The sequence below is a fragment of the Amphiprion ocellaris genome, chromosome 6 (assembly GCF_022539595.1).
Source record: "Amphiprion ocellaris isolate individual 3 ecotype Okinawa chromosome 6, ASM2253959v1, whole genome shotgun sequence".
NCBI classification, from domain to species: domain Eukaryota; kingdom Metazoa; phylum Chordata; class Actinopteri; family Pomacentridae; genus Amphiprion; species Amphiprion ocellaris.
Window position 1 is genome coordinate 32,328,293 of NC_072771.1, and position 19,208 is coordinate 32,347,500.

General features: G+C 39.2%; 2 protein-coding genes across 4 annotated transcripts in view; both read left to right on the forward strand.

Moving 5' to 3' along the window:
* The first annotated feature begins 4 nt into the window (after positions 1 to 4).
* On the forward strand, positions 5 to 10,222 carry si:dkeyp-117b11.1 (B-cell linker protein). Its single transcript, XM_055011636.1, has 18 exons — positions 5 to 146; positions 2,977 to 3,002; positions 3,112 to 3,146; positions 3,219 to 3,256; positions 3,804 to 3,910; positions 3,995 to 4,194; positions 4,300 to 4,401; positions 5,535 to 5,563; positions 6,193 to 6,229; positions 6,407 to 6,485; positions 6,705 to 6,735; positions 6,926 to 6,962; positions 7,066 to 7,204; positions 7,338 to 7,375; positions 7,580 to 7,623; positions 8,677 to 8,745; positions 9,107 to 9,265; positions 9,375 to 10,222. Exons 1-18 carry the CDS (start codon positions 138 to 140, stop codon positions 9,489 to 9,491), a joined length of 1,296 nt encoding a protein of 431 aa, XP_054867611.1. The 5' UTR covers positions 5 to 137; the 3' UTR covers positions 9,492 to 10,222.
* Positions 10,223 to 12,250: 2,028 nt separating this feature from the next.
* Positions 12,251 to 19,208, forward strand: part of cltcl1 (clathrin, heavy chain-like 1) — a 32,016-nt gene continuing 25,058 nt past the window's right edge. For 2 of the 3 annotated variants that reach the window (XM_023283414.3, XM_023283416.3), the window contains exon 1: positions 12,252 to 12,730. In XM_023283414.3, the coding sequence (XP_023139182.1) occupies positions 12,689 to 12,730 (42 nt within the window). In that variant the 5' untranslated portion in view covers positions 12,252 to 12,688. Of the gene's footprint in view, positions 12,731 to 19,208 lie in introns of all 3 variants that reach the window. The other variant, XM_055011222.1, reaches the window with a different exon arrangement.

Below are 19,208 nucleotides of genomic sequence, written 5' to 3' on the forward strand. Positions count from 1 at the left end.
AAATGCAAATGAGGTCAGTTACAGCAGCTTCATATTCTCACTGTATCGCACGCTTTCAATCTTTAACACCATTTGCATCCAAGAACAGAAACGAAGACATTTCCTCATGACTTGAGCTGTGAGACTCGGCCCAAATCATGACAATGGTAAAGTACACTTTTATTTTTCTCCTATTTTCATTCACATTCTGGTAACTTTGGGTGGAGTAACAAGGAAGTGAGCAGGTGCTGTCGAAACCCTCCGGTGCACTTTTGGTTCAGTGTTGTTCTTCTTTGGTGTTCTAAATGGGGGTGAAGATATGAAGGCAGCTACACTGTTAAACTTGTGATTGTGTGGGAGTGTGAAGGCAAACAGTAAAAATATCTCAGACAATGAATGCTTACAGATAACCTGAAGGCAAATGTTTACCTTCAGGCATCAGCAGTGTCGATATAAAAGTCCTGTGAAAAGTCAGCCACGAAAAGGATGTTTTCTTGCTCAACACCTCTGCAGTCAATCTTTTTTGTTTAGAATTTGTTAAATTTATTAAATGTAAATCAGACATGTGAAATGTAGGTCACAACAATGAATTACAGTACACGTCTGTGCTGTTTTTGATGTGCATTTTGAAGTTTTGTGAGACGTTAAGGATTCAAATAAACCAAATACTGCAACTTCTGCTCACCTGTATGTTGGCATGAATGCAGTAGAGTTATGTTTCTGTGTAAAGGTGCTGCTGTCACTTTCACATAATAAATTCAGACTCTTTATTCAGTAAACATAACACTAAAAGAGTAAGGAAAATGCTGCATCAATTTATGTAAATACAAAAAGACTGTGGTACCAATTTTGAAGGGGGTTTCTGTTTTTACTTTAATTTTTTGCAGTGAATTACAGAAAAATGTTGTTTTACAGTGAAAATCCACTTCAACACATGTTTGCTCATATGATTTTAACTCTGTACTCTATTTGGTGACACAAAATCTCAAACTGCATGCATGCTATTGTGCAGATGAAGTGATTTTTGATTAGACGCTTTCCTTGTACACTACTGTTCAAAAGTTTGGGTCATTTAGAAGTGTCTTTTTTTGAAAAAGAAAAGCATTTTTTTTCAATGAAGATAACATTAAATTAATCGTTAATCCAGTCTAGACATAGTTAATGTGGTAAATGACTATTCTAGCTGGAAACGGCTCTAATGGAATATCTCCATAGAGGTACAGAGGAACATTTCCAGCAACCATCACTCCTGTGTTCTAATGCTACATTGTTAGCTAATGGTGTTGAAAGGCTAATTGCTGATTAGAAAACTTTGAAAGTTTGAGCTTTCATGGAAAACATGAAATTGCCTGGGTGACCGCAAACTTTTGAACAGTAGTGTATATTGAAAACAAACTTTGAAAAACAGAAGTATGTGTGATGCCACTACAAAATATGGTGGAAAAGAAACAGCTGATAGTTTGAACATAATCTGTGCTCCATAAATAATACACTGTATTTAGTCAACTTGAAATAAAAACTATTAATATACAGTCAATGGCACCTGCTGGTTTAGTCAGATTACTAAATGAATATAATAGTACTGTAACTGTTTTTTACTTCATATTAAATGTAAGATTTTGTGATAACACAGACACACTATTTCTACTGTCCGAGAGGTGAAACATTTGCGTGTCTTGTACTTGTTTGCATCAAATTTCCCTTCATAGTTGCGTGACTTTTTCCTTTTTCCTGCAGTTTGCTCTCTGGGCCGCTGACAACACTTTTGGCTAAAAATCTCCCCTCACAGAGAGACGTTACAGCAAGGCAGCAGTTTACACAAAGCACTACATTGTCAGTGTAACTCAACTCAAACCTAAAATGCAGATATTTTTGGAATTACTGTGTCATGAAGAGGTCATAAATAGCAGAACAGTAATGTGGTTCTCTTTTATCGGCTCTCACCTGCTCCTCATTTATCAACAGCAAAGCAGCTGTTTTCTGACATGCTGTGTGTCGCTGTGTTACAGATAAAAAGTTCTCTCTCTCTCTGTCTCTGTAATCATTTACTTTACATCAACACTTCCTCCACGGCTGCCTGCCACTGTGGGAAAAACACAGACTTCCTGATTTAGTTTGATGTGTACATTAATTGCCACCTCCTCACGCTAACCTCAACTAGCTTGCTGCTGATTTAATTGATTGATGCTGATTGATTTCTGCTTCAAAACTGATTTAAATTCATTGACGATGCAATCACAAGGATAAATAGACATTAAGCAAAAGTCAAACATTCAAATTTTGCTTCAGTTTAAGAAAAATATCAGCATTTAAATATATTTGAAGAGTGAAAGTATATGGAACGGAACATTAAAAATCTAATCAAAATCTGACATTACTGAAATAGAATTACTCATGTATACTTCAGAGTTGTGCTGTCTGCATGTCTTATCTGAATCTGCCAAATAGTCACTAATTTATCAGATAAATGGAGTGGAATAAAAAGTTCAATATTGGTGTTTTTGTTTGTGTTTTGACTTTTCAATGTTATATTATACTTACATTATACTCACATGCTTAAAACATACAATAATAATAATAATAGATCTAAATTATATACATTATTATTATTATGGTAATTTACAGCTATATTTTAATAGTATTTTTTTAAAATACTGAAAAAATCTTTAAAATTAAAAAGAAAAATCCTCTAAAATTAGATCATTTTTAGGACTACAATACACTGTGACCTTTTTCTCTTTTCTATTTCAGTAAAACATCTGTTTTGCACCCAATAAAGCTCTATTGTAATCGCTGTGTGACCTTCCTAAGACAGCAGCCACTGACTCAGGCTGATAGATGAAGCTAATAACTAAAAGTAAATCATTAGTAACCAGACATTCAGTTAAAGGTAGAAGCAGCCTAAATACCCAAACACACCTGTATGCTTTTGGCCTCTCTGTTTCCACTTCCTTCTTGAATACTTCTCTGATCTCTGAGGTTTCTTGTGTTTTTCAGAGCTTCTTTGGAAAACTGAAGAATCTGTAAGTATAAAAACAAACCTTATTTATTCTCCCAGTTCTGGTATGACATCTACAACTCATGTTATTGTAGCATAAACTGTTTGAGCCTCATTTCTCCTCTGTCTCTCAGACACAGTGGACCCCCAGCTCCCCCTAAAAGGACAGGTGAGATTTAACTTTTTTTGATGCCCCTTGTCTTTGTTTTTTTGTATTTATGTATACATGTTCCTGTTTCAGATAACACTGCAGGCTTTGGGTGGCCACAGGATGAGTTTGTAAGTACAAAGAAGACAAATTCCTAATTAGTTTTTGCAATTTTTCTTCACATATTATTAAACATGTGATTATGTGGCATTTTAAAACATCTTTATCTGAGTTTTATATAGTTATTACCTCATATCCCAGAAGCTTGGCTGCTTTGTTTGGTGGGAAATACCATTATTGCTACTTTTCCTTCCTCTTCTCTCATTTTTGTTTGGTTGTTCACATTGGCTATGCAAAACTTAGCCAGATATCCGGGATAATTTTACACTCCTGTGTACAACTTGCAATAAAAGACCATTCAGTCTTTTGAGTGGAATATTTGACTAAAGTTTCCAGTCTATCCATTAACTATATACCACTTAACCTTTTTCACTATGGGCTGGAGATTATGCCTGCTAATGATATATGAGAGGCAGAGGACACCCTGGACACATCACCAATCAATCAATGACAGGGCAACTCCTGCAGGATATTAATGTGTCAGAATTAATGTGGCAATAACTCTTAAACACATTAAAATGCAGCATTCAGCTTTCTATCAAAATGTTCTCATGGCAGGACGATGAGGAAGGTGACATGTATGAAGCACCTCCCTGTGAGCGTCCGGCTGTGAAAGTCCCACCGAGACAAGTGGAGGAGAACATTTATCTGGGTAACACCGCTGAGTCTTTCATCTACTACTGGATTACTTGAGCACTGATAGCTCAGACAATATAATTTCCCTAAAATCCTGTCGCTACATTTTGCAGAGCGGATGCACAGTCCTGCTGTTCCACAGAGACAAGCTGCTCCTCCACCCAGACCAAGCAAACCGTCGGTAACAACAGCTCAGTGTCCTGGAAAGCTTGTTTCTGTGTTTTAACTCTATTTTTACTAACTAATCTCACCTCTGTCATCCAAAATCCTCTACAATGTGATGATTTCTACTATGATCTCAACACCAAGAAACGTAAGTGTATTTATTTGGTGATTTTATTTGTTTAAAGTAAAACCCGTCACTCCTCATCTTGTCTTGTCCTTTAATGTGACACAACTACATCCTCCTCCCATCCAGCACCTGAGATAGACAGAAATGAGAAGCCTGGGAGGAAGGAGATGATGCCGCCTCCTGCAGTTCGTCCTGCTCCTGCTCCCATCGCTGCAGCCATTGAGGAAGGTGCAGTATTTATCATTTCTGTCAACTCAAATAAGCCTTTCACTGCTGACTGAAAGGATTAGTGATGAGGTGATATGGCAACCACACATACTAAAATAAATATTTGGTTTATTAGTCATCAATACAGCCTTTTATTAAGCCCACTCAGATCCTCGTGGTGTACATTCATGAAATGTTGTGTTTCATGTTTCCAGCAGCAACTGAAGTTTATTTTTGAAAAAACTAATACAAACCAGAACTGGCCAGCAAATTGAAATCCAGTTAAGCAGCAAAGACTGTAGCTGTGGCAGAAACAAAAGAAGAGAGTGCCACCTACTGTAGGACTACTGAGCTGCACCTGAAATTCAACTTCATTAGCAAAACTGATTGCAAAGTCATCTGCAAGAACACCAAAGCAATCAGCACTTTGCTCTGCAGATGTTGCTAAAATTAATAGACTCTTCTTTGCTCCACTGTTGCGGTGTTTGGAGACATCTTTGTATTACACATTTCTGAATATGTCACATCTCTTATTATGATCTAATCAACAGAAGCAGCCAGTATTGCAAAGACTGGGAAGACAGAACAAATTTGATGTTTGAACAGACCTTTCACATTTGAACAACTTAACTGTATTGCTTAAAGCAAAATACATTTTTCAGCTGTCGGTCTAGTAATTTCCATGTGCAGTTTGGTCTTGTCCTGCTCTGTCTTGTTATGTGTTGTTTTTTAAACCATGTTCTCTGATTCCACTTGTAATAATTAAAACACAGTTTTATTTTTTAAATTTAATCTGTTACAAGTAAAAGTCCTTTTTTTCAAACACTGTACCAAAAAACACATACTACAACACTGATTTAGGTAAGAAAGGCCCATACCATATATTTGAATGGACTGTAATTGTTGACGCATTTATGTGAACATCACATTTACATTTGGTAAAGTCGGGGATAATTATAATTGCTGTTCATACTGCTGTGTATATTGTGAGTTTAATGTAGTGGAGTAAAAAATACAATATCTGATGCTGTATTGTCAGAACAGAGGGTGAACTTCATTTAACTAAGGAATACATTTATTTACTCAATGAACAGGGGACTCTTTGTTTACATGTATGCACTGTTAATCCCTACTATTGTCTTATTCCATTTCAGATGTTTATCTGGATCCAAATGAGGAACAGGTAACTTTAACTTGCAAAATCTGTTCTTTTTGTTTTGTTGACAGATCAAGGACTTGATTCATGGGTGGAAAAGTTTCTGTCAACAGAGCGTTTCATATGTAGAGGCTATTTGTAGTTGGGTGAATTGTGTATGGATTACTGAAAGATCCAGTGGGTCAGCTCATCTGTTTGTCTTTTAGTATTCAGCATTTGCATATTATTCCAGCAGAATGACATTGTGACAGAAAACAAAGAATCAACAGACCCTTTTTTCAATCTGAGGGTCTTACTGCCATGCAGGAAGTATAAAGAGGCATTTAAAACGTGTCTGTTCTCAGAAGCCCTTCGTTTCATAGTCGAGTGTCTGCTGCTACATTTATGACAACACATTAATGCACCGATGGTCTGATATCCACTGCAGTGCCTAAAACATTATTTCTGTCAGAAATGCTGACAGATAACGCTTTGAACTATGAGAGAACGCTCAAACTGAGTGGCAACAGAAGAACTAATCCCTCCTTAAAAACATATGTGTCTTGGACTAATCATTGATACCAAAAGCATACTGCACACCTGCATAACGGAATGACAAAAGGCCATATTAAAACAGCTAAAGCTCCCACATGATATTTGTCACTTCTGTGTTGCAGGAAGACAGTGATGAACTTTATTTAGAACCAGCAGCAGGTAGGTCGCACTTCAGGTTACAAGCTCTGAGGTGTTGATTACAAGTTTGCATAACAGTGTTCAATGAAGAAGTGACTGTCCAGGAGCAGCAGCAGCTACATGAAGGCAACAAGATTTTACTTCCAGATGATGGAAAATGAGATAAAGAAGATAATTTCCTCTCCCCCTGCTCCTCAGCTTGCCCTCCTGCCCCACGTGGACCAATGAGGATGCCTCTGTCGCCAAAGATACCACTTGTACCTGCTTCCGTACCCATGTAAGTGCACCTCACTCTAAGTCAAAGCAGCTTTATCCGGCTACTTGATAGAATGTGGCGATATAAACTTATCTGATATATCTGCATAGCTTTACACTGTCCAGTCTGACACTTATGTTTTTTCAGCAAAATGTAAATGTGGCCATTACAGTAGTGGCATTACACTGCAAATTTCTGGTGCTAAACATGCAATAAAAATGAGCATCTCACTGTCTGCAGGATGAAGCCTCCAGTTCCCAGGGCGAAGTCTGTGAGTGTTTCTATTCATCTCAGTGCTTAGACTTATCATTTTCTCATGCTAAGCTGCACACAAGTTTAAAGTAACACTGTCAAGGTAGAGGCTTGAAGTTTTCATTCTTATCCCCGCATTTCCATTTCCTACATCGGAAATTAAACTCACCACTATGACACGGCAGTAATATTTATTTCCTCCCTTTCAGAATTCAGTCCTGCCTTCCCTGAATGAGATAAAAACAGGTCATAACCATCTCTTCTTTACTAATGAAAAATCACTACAAATCTCACCCAAAAGACGTGTATTTGTTCATGATGGTGCAGAATACATACACTGTCTCTATAGTTCCCACAGCTGAAGAAAGACGAGCCACTTTTCCTACCAAACTCCCTCCACCGACTCCCAGTGTGAAGCCGCCACTGCCGGCGATCCTGAAGGAAGCTAAACCCAGGCAAGCAGTTAACAATACAATGAGGATGGCGAGGTTTGTCAGACAGATGAAACATAAGAGTTGCAGCAATCTACGTTTCATTTCCAGCTCATTTTTCCAGTTGACCCCATCTGAAAGTGCATGCATACATCAGAGTTAAACTTTAGCCTTCTTTTCTTTACTCTAGCCCTCCAAATCCTCCTATGACAGAACCTAAGCCTGTGGGTAAGCTCCCTGTCATTCCTTTTTATAAAAGCATCTTTAAATCCTGAGGGATGGCTATGTTAATTTGGGATCTGGCTCAGATTCTTACTGTTGAACATTGCTCAAATCATACTTTACTGTTTTTGGAAGCATCTGGCTGTTGCCATTTACAGATTTTGCATCAACTTCTACTTGAGACAAAGCATGTTCTCTATCTGTTTTCAGCCTCCTTTGGTGGTATGAGGCCAATGAAACAATCTGGGAATGAGGTATGGTATCAATCTGTACAGAAAATCTAGCAACTAAATTACCAGTGGGGAGACTAAAAATACTAATACAATGAATTAGTAAAAAGTACTGTAAAACATTGTAAAAATAGCCAATCACACTAGTGTCACCCCTTAGAATTGTAAGTGTTGTCCAAATAACCCAAGTATATAGCAATATTTCTTACATTCTGCATTAGATAAGATGATTTAATATTGCATAGATGCTACTTTCAACTCTACCATCAGGCTTTGCAAAGGTTGCAGTCTGTTTTTATTGCATTTTTTTTCTTTTAAAATGATAAACTGATGCAACTTACAGGGCTTTTGATGACACTTCAGCCATAAATGTTGTGTTTACTGTTGCATAAAGGTTACAAATGCTTACTATTCTGAGAGCAACTGCCAAATATTACAGCTATGTAACTATTATTGAATATAATTTTTTCATATTTCTCTTTGGGATGTTAGTCATAACTGTAATATATCTTTGTGGAGAAGAGGCCACAAATGTGTGCAATTCCCAGTGTACAAATAACGATCTTGCATTCAGAACTTTACTTAAGTGATCAGCAAAAAGTGCTTAAAATGTCAAAAACAGGCCCCTCCAAATACTGAATGATTATAGAGAACATTATTTGTTTGTTAGTTGTGATGCATCAATGTGGAGGCAGCAGTTTCTATGCCATTAGGGAGTTTAATCCCCATCCAAAGAGTTACTGAATAAATCTAAAGGGTTGTGGGATGATAAACAGAAGGGAAAAGATTTAGATTTTTTAAAAAAAAAATTGTGGATAATTGGCACTCAAACTGATAAATAAAACCATCTGCATTGTGAGGGAAAGCATCTCTTTGGTGGAGCCACTAACAGCTCATTAACATTACATTGATCTTGACCAGAATTTTGTTTAAAAAGATAAAATCTATAACAGTGGTGGAGTAAAAAGCACAATATTCACCTCTGAAATTTAATGACTTACAAGTATAAAGTAACAAAGCATAGCACAACTTCCACCTCTGTTAAACACTTACGAATATATTTTCTGCATATTCCAGGACAAAGAATGGTTTGCTGGAGATTGCAGCAGAAAACCAGCTGAGGAACTCTTAATGAGAATCAACAAGGTAAACCAAAAGTCTCACTGACTGCTGAAATGAACAATTCCAACCACAATTACTTTTTATTTTCAAGTAAACACAAGGGCTTGAGGCACGTCTGTTGCACCAACAATGAAGACATCTGCCGAGTGCTTATGTGCATGTTTCTGCTGACAAACCTGAAACTCAAATGAAAGCTAAACCTTAATGAGACACCTTCAGGTCTCCTTAGCGGCACAGTATCAAAGTCCCTTCTTACATTCCCTCATTTCATTCATCTCTCACTTTTGCTGATCTGATTTATCTACTAAAGATTCCCAAGCCTTTCATCTCAATCCATTCTTATTTCTCAGATCTTTCTATTCTTTTCTCTTTCTCGGTCTTAAAGGACGGTGCCTTCCTCATCCGACACAGCTCGGCCCAGAGCACCCGTCAGCCGTTTACCCTCGCTGTTCTCTACCAGCAGAAGGTGTACAACATCCCCATCCGCTACCTGGAGGACACGCACTGCTACGCCCTTGGAAAGGAGGGCAAGAAGAATGAAGAGGTGAGGGCAAATAACACAAGAGACAAGGCCTCTGGAAGGACTGCAGCTTGATGAGAAGCAGATTTTTTAATTAATGATCTTTCTCCCTTTATCTTCCTCCCTCTCTTAGATTTTCACCAGCCTGGATGAGATGATTTCTCACCACAAGAGTAACCAACTGCTTCTGATTGACAGCAAGAGCCAGGCCAAGCACACGGTTCATCTAACTCACCCTGTACGCCCTTAAAACTACACTTCCACTGGCCTCTCTTAAGTGTTCACATGAGTCACGCGGATGAAGTTTCCCTCTTGGAATCACAGTAGACTGACAGTGTATCACTCATAAAAAGTATATTTACAACTCTACGAAATTAGTCATACAGCCGAGACACTGTTTTGTTATAAGCGAGAACAGACAATGCAAACTTTCAATGTACCGAAATATTGTCAGAGATGTAGAAAAGCCTTCATGACTCACAGCAACGGTATAAAACTCATCAAGTTCTGCAGTCTGACAAAGCAAATTTTTTTCATCATCATTTTAACAAACGTTGCACAAGGTTAACTGAGCTCTAGTGAATAGGAAACTGTGTCACTTTTGTACTTTACCAGTCATTAAGTCTGCATGTTCCTGCCACTGGATGAAAAAATCACTGTGTCGCTGTCAAACAGCTCTGTGCATCGACTTTTAAAGGTACAAACAGTACATTTCTGCTGTTAAAATGTGTCACAGTGCCTTACGTGCACAAAAAAAAATCATAACCATCATTCTTTTCTTTTTTGCTCATTTACATTTATAGTAGCAACCCTGTCAAACAAATATTTGCACCACTCAGATAAACATCTGTACAAATCACTTATTTTACTTTAAGTACAAATGTGTATCTTTCTCCTAGTTCAGTTTCACTGCTTTGATGTTGAATATGCTGCCTTTCCAGTGTGATATTGTAGATATTGTGCAATATAGACCTAAACACATCTGCTTTCATTGTTTTTTGTATTTTTTTGCTGTCTTTCCTTATACTTACTGTTGCTCACCACAATTCGTCACTTAACCTGGCTCTCTAACTGACCATACATCTTTGGGGCTTCTGCGGTTCACTTAGAGGATTAAGTAAATTACAAAAGACTGATGCTTGATGAAGGCCTTTGAGTAAACCCAAGTGTGTGTGTGTTGTGTATGTGTGCATGCAGCCTCCCAGCTGCTGTTGCTGACCAGACACACTGCTTCCTGTCAGGGAGAAACCATCTTCTCTGTGGCTGAACCGTAAATCTTGAGCCTGGAATACCACATGGAAGAATACTAAGCATGTGATTTACTTCTGAGAGTGTAAAAACATCAACATTATCCAGTGAGATCAGAGCTAAATTTAACATTTTGATCATTTTGACCGCTCACGCATGTATATATACATCAACTTGTCGCAGGAAGAAAAAACAGTCGCTGAAATTAAATGAATCGCATGGACTGAATCCAACCTTTAAAGTGCCAAGTTGTAGCTGGAATGTGCCAAGAAGTCGTGAAATTGCAAACTGAGCAAGCATCATATGTTTTCAGCTCAGCATGCCAAGCACAGTCATGTTCTCATGTCCTTTACTTTAGTTGAAATGACTTATGTTTTCATGGTAATAGCACAGTTTCAAGTTGTCTATAATCTCGTGACACGGTAGATTTCAGCTCTGGCTGAAAATGCAGAGGCTTGTGCGACTGCAGATGCAGTATTTGCATAAACTGGTGGCGTAAATGAGCACTAAATAACTTCCTGGAGCCAGTGTAATTTGGCAGGTGGGTGCGGGGCATCTTGTAGCTCTGTTGCAGGATGACAAACTGAACCTGAGCCCACAGTGCAGTACATCATCCTATTCTTGCTCAGATTTGAGCTATCTTTTGCAGTAATTGCATGCAATTTTGGCACAATCTCCTCAAACCGTGGATATTTCAACTACATGATTAGCATCTCAAACACACTGGCTGCCAATAGAAGATTTAGAAGATTTTCATTGAGAAACAATAATCAAGAAAACACAATATTATTAAGACATCTTGCCTTGGCTCCATCCCCATCTTTAAACTTCCTGTACTTCATTCTGCTCACGAATGTCTCAGCTGTAAATATTTCCCCTCCTTTTCTTCAGTACAGGAAGTTAAAACTGCATTGTGCAAAACAAATAATCTGGCAGAGGAGCTTTGTGATTACAGATTATCTGTGTTGTCCACATTCTGTGTGTAATACAGGACTAATTTCTGTGCATGCAACCATTTGTCAAACAAGCACCCTAAAAACACATGTCCAGGCTCTCTCTCAGAATAAATAACACACCAGAGTCTTTCCTTGTAAATCAGCAGTTACTTAATGATTACTAACATAAACACAAGTTTTAAGGGTTTTGCAATCCTGAACTCAAAGTCGAGATAAATTAAATCATCAAGCCAATTTTAATAATTGACTACGACTTGAATTTTGTTTTAAATCAATAAACGTAACACAATTCAGTTTAAGTTAAGCAAAATATTAGGTTCGCAAAATTACCATTACTATGTCAACCCTGACATTTATGTAGTCATGATATTGAATTTTCCACCATTTCCCCTTGTTTTCTGATGTTTTCTGTGTTTTTTCATTGCTTCTGTACAACAAAGGATCATCTTATTTCATCTCAATTTCTCCCTCCACAGCATCACATCCATTAACTGCAGGGATCAAGGGTTCAAGTTTTTTCCTTTGATTTGCCACTTTGTACATTTCAACTGTGCACAACTTTTTGCTGCAGAGCAGGCTGTGATGATGAACTCCTGCAAAAAGTCCAACAGCTTTTTTTTTCTAGCTTCCTGGGAAACGCTACTCAGATCAATGCGTCACCCAGAACAACGCACTTTCCGGAAACATTTGCGTAATTTTTTCGGGGGAAGAAATCACGCAAAAGGTGGGGGCGCGTGTCACGAGCCCTGATTTTCGAAGTTGGTGGACAAGGAAAGGGGGAAGGGGCTGCGGCGGAGGGCTACAAAAAACCTGCACATCCGACCAAATGCACTGACAGCTCTGTGGAATCAAAAAAAAAATATCCACGACACGGGATATCTTACATAAAATCAGCACGGATTTTTTAATTTTTATTTTGGCATGGCTCCGTGTTCATACAAGACTCCAGGAAGTGCTCGTTTGGCTGAGTAGTAGTTCAAGTGGACTAGTTTTCTTAGCGGACGTGCGGAGTTTTTGATCCAGGACTGGTGTTGGGGGGCTGCTGAATGGGAGCAGTCACTGGATTCGTGTGATACAAACGGCAAGCCGCCCAGACGACCCAGTGCTGCCCATCATTTTGGACTTTTTCTGGGGGGCACACGTAGAAGAAGACCACCTTCATCCTCTTGCTTGTCCCCCTTTCCCCCCTTTTTTCCTTCCTTCCTTCCTCTCGGCTTCTTCAGGCAGAGAAACCACCACAGACATGGCTCAGATACTGCCGATACGGTTTCAGGAACATCTGCAGGTAAGCAGAAGGAGAGAAAGCCCCCCTAAATTACATTTTTTGCATGTGTTTTTTTGCGCCGCTTTCCGCCCGTGTAGGTCCGCACACACACACACACACACACACACACACACACACACACACACACACACACACACACGGCACATGTCGCATTTAAATGGAAATACAGGCTGCAGGGTGGTGCTCAATATAGCTACAGGCCTAGTTTTTCCTCCTGCCGGGCTGATGATGACTTGTAAAAATTGAATCGCACACAGCTCCAATGCGGACCGGTGTGAGTGTGTGTGAGTGTGTGTGTGTGTGGATACGCCGCAGTTTTTTAGCCCCTTCTTCAAGTGCAGAAACGACGCTGTCATGTTCAAGCGACGCAAACTGCGGTGACACTTTTTTTTTTTTTTTTTAGCTCAGCTGTTCGTCGGTAACATTGTAACTGAGACCTGACTTTGGTCTCCAGCTTTTGTTGCTACCATGTTGTTGTCATGTCCTGCAGCTACATATTTATGTCTGCAAATGCCCAACGTGTGCACCAGGACGACGAAAATCTGCCCATTTTAACGATAATATGCTAAATATTCCTTTTGTTATAAGTGTGTGTGTGTGTGTGTGTAGAGACAAAACCATTCATTTTGCTCTTACCCAGTTAAATAAAACAGTTAAATAAGTCCAATTTGTGTCCCAAATTGAAAAAACCTAACTTATTTAAATTGTAATTTATGATAATTTCTTTGATTGTAGGTGTGTGTAAAGGTAGCATCTTTTATTCTGCACCCAACGGTTAAATAAGTTTGGAAACTTGACTGTTAGACACAAAGAAACAACATTTAAGCAATATATTTCCATAACCAAAGCCCTGTGTGGACTTTTGTTTCATATTACAGCTCTGCTTCTTGTTTTTTTTTTCCATGACAGAGCAGCTTTAAAATCATCAGCATCAATAAATCAGAGTAGCAAAGGCCCTTATAGCAACATATTCATGTCTGCAAATGTCCAGTTTGTGCACCAGAATTTAAAAAATAATACGATGCTCATTTTATTAAAGGTGTGTGAAGAAGCACCACCATCTATTCTGCACTTGAGTAAAATAAGTTTAGAAACTTGCTTGTTAAACATGAAGAAACTCAACATTTGAGTAATATCTTACCATAACCAAAGCCCTATGTGGAATCTAGTTTCACATTACAGCATCAGTATTATATTGATTTCATGCATCCACCTCTACTTGTTGTTTTTTCCACATTAGAGCAGTGTCTGTGCAGCTTCAAAATCATCAGCGTCAATAAATCAGAGTAGCAAAGGCCCTGTAGTCCCCGTAGCAACATATTTATGTCGGCAAATGTTCAGTTTGTTCACCAAATTGAGAAAAAATCTGCATATGTTAATCACAGTATGATGACAATTCTTTTTATTATAGGAATGTGAAGAAGTAGAAGCATTTATTCTGCACCCAGCAGTTAAATATGTTCAGAAACCTGCTCAAGAAACACAACATTTGAGCAATATGTTTCCAGAACCAAAGCTCTATGTGGACTCTAGTTTCATACTACAGCATCCATGTTATGTTGATTTCATGCATCCACCTCCACTTCTTGTGTTTTTTTTCAAGTCAGAGCAGCTTCAAAATCATCAGCATCAATAAATCAGAGTAGCAAAGGCCCCGTAGTCCCTGTAGCAACATATTTATGTTGGCAAATGTCCAGTGTATGCACTAAAGCTAAAAAAATCCCATATTCTAATCCTAACATGATGCTAATTCCTTTTACTAGTGGTGTGTGAAGCAATAGAACCATTTATTCTGTACTAGACAGTTAAATGAAACCTGCTTGTAAGACCTAAAGAAACACATCATTTGAGCACTGTCTTCTCCAGTGTGAACTCCAGTTTCACATTACAGCATCAGTATTATATTGATCTCATGCATCCACCTCTACTTGTTGTTTTTTCCACATTAGAGCAACATCTGTGCAGCTTCAAAATCATCAGCATCAATAAATCAGAGTAGGCCTTGTAGTCTTTGCTGGGTAGAAAAAAAAACACAGAATGCCCCTGTTGCAGTCTGTGACAAGAAAGGAAACAATCAGGCACTTATTTGGTCGTCTGCAGGGGGACTATTTCCACTATGACCCTTCTTTTTTTGGACTTTTAATCGTTGTCCCATAGCAGCCACGGTGCTCGGTGTCTTGCAGCCAAAAGGGAAACTTTGTGACGCACCCCTCTACCTCCCCTGGTCTGTAGCCTGTTGTTATGGTAACAGCAGGCAGTGAAATGGCCTTTCACTACAAAAAAAAAAAAAGCACAGAGTCCCCACCCCCTGTCTCTGTGCTCCTTTCCTCTGGCCGGTAGCCCCACTTTCTCAGCCAAAGACCCTTTATCCACCAAAAAAAAAAAAAAAAAAAAAAAAAAGAACTGTGCCATCCAAGAGAGCCTGCAGCCTACAGCAGCCTCATCTCACCAACAGGAGTGGTTTCCTGATGGAGCATAGCGCAGTACCTGGCAATGTCTGGGTCATTAGTTCAGATTGCTCTCAACAGCACATACCTTTTCCCCCCTTAAACATCTCTTTAAGAAAATCTCGCCCTGAGACGGTGATAAGCAGCAGCAGAACCCTTTACGTTCCACCTCCGGCGTGAAATCCCAGCTCTGCCCCACTCGTATCCCCCTGTGAATCTAGGTGGCTCCAGCAGAGTGAAAAATGCTTGGAATTTGCAAACCCAGGACTTTGGGCCTCAAGTTGTTTAGCTTTTTTTTTTTTTTTTTCTTGGCCTGGTATTTACAGCTCAGTGTCTGCAGTCTGGGTTGTGTTCAGGAGTGTAACTTAGATACAGCTTCATGGTGAGATAAAGTGTACAACAAATGCTCCATATATTCCACCCAAAGCAGTTCTGTAGTGTTACTGTGGTGTTCAGGAGGGTCCACTCCTCACCAGTAGCTAAAGATTGCCACCTTACACTGTGGTTAAGTCTCCCTAAATCATACATGTTAATTTTTTATCTGTGATTTGTGATCCATGCTGTGTTTGAGCACATCAACGTGTGTCATTAATTGACTTAGTGGATCAGTGCCCTAGTTGGATGTGTGGAGCCGAGTTAAGTTCTCCGGATTATGTCGGTGACACGCTAAAAGACAGAGAATAGTCTGGTGGATTATGAAATCGAGAGTCAGTGCAGCGGCCTACGTATTGTAGCAGCTCGTGTAAGTGCAAAAATGTCCCGCAGCTCTGAAAGTGCCTGAACATTGTCTTGTCGAGTTGAGTTAGAAAAATCCAACCTGCTGTTGTGTTTGTGCTGCTGCAACTGCACTGACCGAATGATGCCACCACGTCGGACGCAGCGGATGTGTTTGATAGACAGATGAGGTAAGCGGGTCCCGTTTAATTCTGGAAAATCACATCAGGATAGGAAGCAGGATGACGAACTCGATCTAACAGAACACATGTGTGGCCGCGGCAGAGGCTGGTAGAGACGAGGGTGAGCATCTGTGTTCGGTCAGAGAAACTCGGTCATGAATGCAGCGAAAGAGCAGCACATACAATACTCACATTGTGTTTTTCTGTAATGTTAAATGGGCCATGTACTAGTAAACTTGTGCTAATTGACTTAGGACTGTAGATTATTCTCATAAATTATTTTGCAGATTATTATCTTGATAATTCAGTGAGTTGTCTTGTCTGTAGAGCATCATTATGCATTCCCAGAATCCAAGGAGACATTTTAAAATTATTTGCTTTATCTGATCAGCAGCCATAAATCCAAAACGAGTCAATTTAAAGTTATATATGGAAAATACAAGCAGTTTTTTTTTCTCTTATCTGAAAATCTGAAATCAGTGAACATTTATCAGTTTTGCTTTAAAAAAATACAGAAAGTATAACCACATTTTCAAATATGTTGCTGTATAATTTTCCAACTACTTCCCACTAATAGAATAATGGGCTAATAGTGTCAGTTAAAAACTGATTATTTGCCATTTTGAAAAAAACAGCACTTTTGAGTGAATGTGTCAGCCAAAAGTTTGTTATTTTACTACTTCAGAAGATACAGAGCAGCATTTATCTCTACTTTTTGCTTTGTTTTGGTCCGAACCACCTCCACCAGTTAAAGGTTTTATAGGTGCTTCCAGATTACAACACCAATGAGAGCTGTGAGCCAAAACATTAAAGCTGCATTGCGTAAAACTAAAACAATGAATTGAAAGATGCTAAAATGTTTGGTAGAGCTGATGGAGAACTGCACAGTTGGGAAACAAATATGACACTTTACATGTTGGCAACTGAATTTGTTATTGTTGTAAAATATTGATCAGAGCAGGTTTAAGGTTTTTATAATCACCTGCACTATATAGCTCCTAACCTGTATGCTACATACTCGACTTCGCCTACGTCTTGTGCAGCAAAGTGTGAAGTAGCAACACTTCTCTGTTTTTCTGCTGCATCCCTCACTTTTAATTGTGTTTATGTAATGTCTTCATGAACCCAAAATCTTCAGCTGCTGATGCAACGTGTCAGTGCCTCAGCAACGCGTCCACCCAGCTGATGACTCACCAAATACCGTCAATGCTGTATCATCAGCGAAGTTCTGCTGCCTTTTGTTGTTGTGATATCAATGCTTGTTTTGTGATTGTTAGTCTCAGCTGTTGAGGGAAGGAGGCTTATAGGAGCCTGTGATGGGTAGTTTATGGATCACTGGAGACAGTAGGTTGTAGCTGAAGTGCGACTTTAGCCTGGAATGTTCTACTAAGAAGGAGTGCGGGGGGGTTTCTTCCGGTGAGTCAGTCGCCCCACCCTGAACTGTAAATTGCAAAAGTCGTGTGTTACTGGAACTGTACTGAACAGACCTACCTAGCTCTTATCCATGCTTCTTTGTTTCTCAGAAGAGGTACATTCATCACTTCTCTTCTTCTTCCACCACACTGAATCTGTTCGAACACTCACTCGCCCTCAGCTTTTAGCAGGATGCTGGACTGTGTCTTGAGCTCCTCCGTTCACTCCCATCTTTATCTATTCCCCCCCACTATCTTTGCTGTCCCTCCCCTCTCCTCCCAGAGTCAGTTTTGGCAGTCTTCAGGAGATGCAGCATATGGCTCCAATCCTCCCTCCGGTCTTCTCTGTGGCCTTTTCAAGATGCCTTTATCTCGTATGTCACTTCAGCGCCACAGAAACCAGCCATACATCAACTTGTGGCTAATTTAAAAGCATTGCCACAGTATTAGTGTGGATATTTCCTGATGTTACACATAAATCTTTCTGTTTTATGTTGCAGGGCTACAACAAGGTGTTTTTTTTTAATTGATGCATCAGTAAAAAGTTAAAAATGCACATCACAGTTTTCAAAACTGCAAAGACAAGTCCTCACATTGTTTATTTTGTTTGACTTGCTCAAAAACAGCTTCTCTTATTGGAGCCCCTCTGTCCGCCCCCGACTGCTGCATCCTTCCTGTTTTGCAGATGACATGATTTAAATGGCTCAGCAGTCCTGATTTGTTGTCCTGCTCCACCAGCCAACTGCGAGATAGTACAGTCCTTGTGATGAGCGTAAGGATTCCTTTCCGCTTGCCTCAGACTGCATAATGCAGTCAGTTCACTCATCAGAGGGAGAGTGCATGTTTTGCTCTGTCCTCCCGGTTCACAGTTAGTTTGACAATGTGCACAATAATTTCTCTGTGCAGCGGCCGGTAAACCTAGCCGGGATGTTTTCTTGTTTGTTAGTCCTGCTAAGATGTGACACAGTCGTGGTGTGTTGCTTTTTCTGACTTCCTCTCATTAAGAAAGTCAATATGCTGAATAATGAATTGGATTTGCTGATGGTGCTTCGTTAAAATATTGTAATTTATTCTTGGTTTCAGTGGATCTCAGTTGGGGATTTTCCTTAGCGTTGGCTGGTTTAGTTGTAATTAAACTTAGTTACAGCCGGTTGCTTACACGGACGATTAAATGCTGTGTCAGGCTTTAATCTCAGGCTTTACTGAAATAAAATAACTGTACTTTTTCAGTATAATTAGGATGTGGTAACGGTTATATTGCAAGTTATAAAACATTCATCATCAAACATGTTCTTAAAATCCTTCAGCAAATTCAGGAGATTATTAACAGCTATGTTAAGAGTGTAAAGTTAACATCCTGTTGTGTGCCCATGCTTGTTCCCTGGCTCCATGTACAACCAGACCTCCAGTCTGGAAAACAACCTTTAAGAATATCTTTGGAAAACTGAAGCAGGCCTGCTGCTATTTTAATCAAAACACTGTTTTGCTTCACTATGTGCCGCTTTTTTTCCCATGCAAGGAAAATGTCATCTGCTGCCATATATATATTTTCCATTTGTTTTTGTTGTTGTAATGGAGGCATGACCTTAAATGTGTTACTTTTCATCCAAATGCAGGAAACTGTTGTCACACTGTAATGCAGCAGTCTTCTTTTTTTTTCTTTTTTCTAATTTCATTTGACATTTTTTTTGATTCACACACCATTTAGACTGAGTTGGATGTT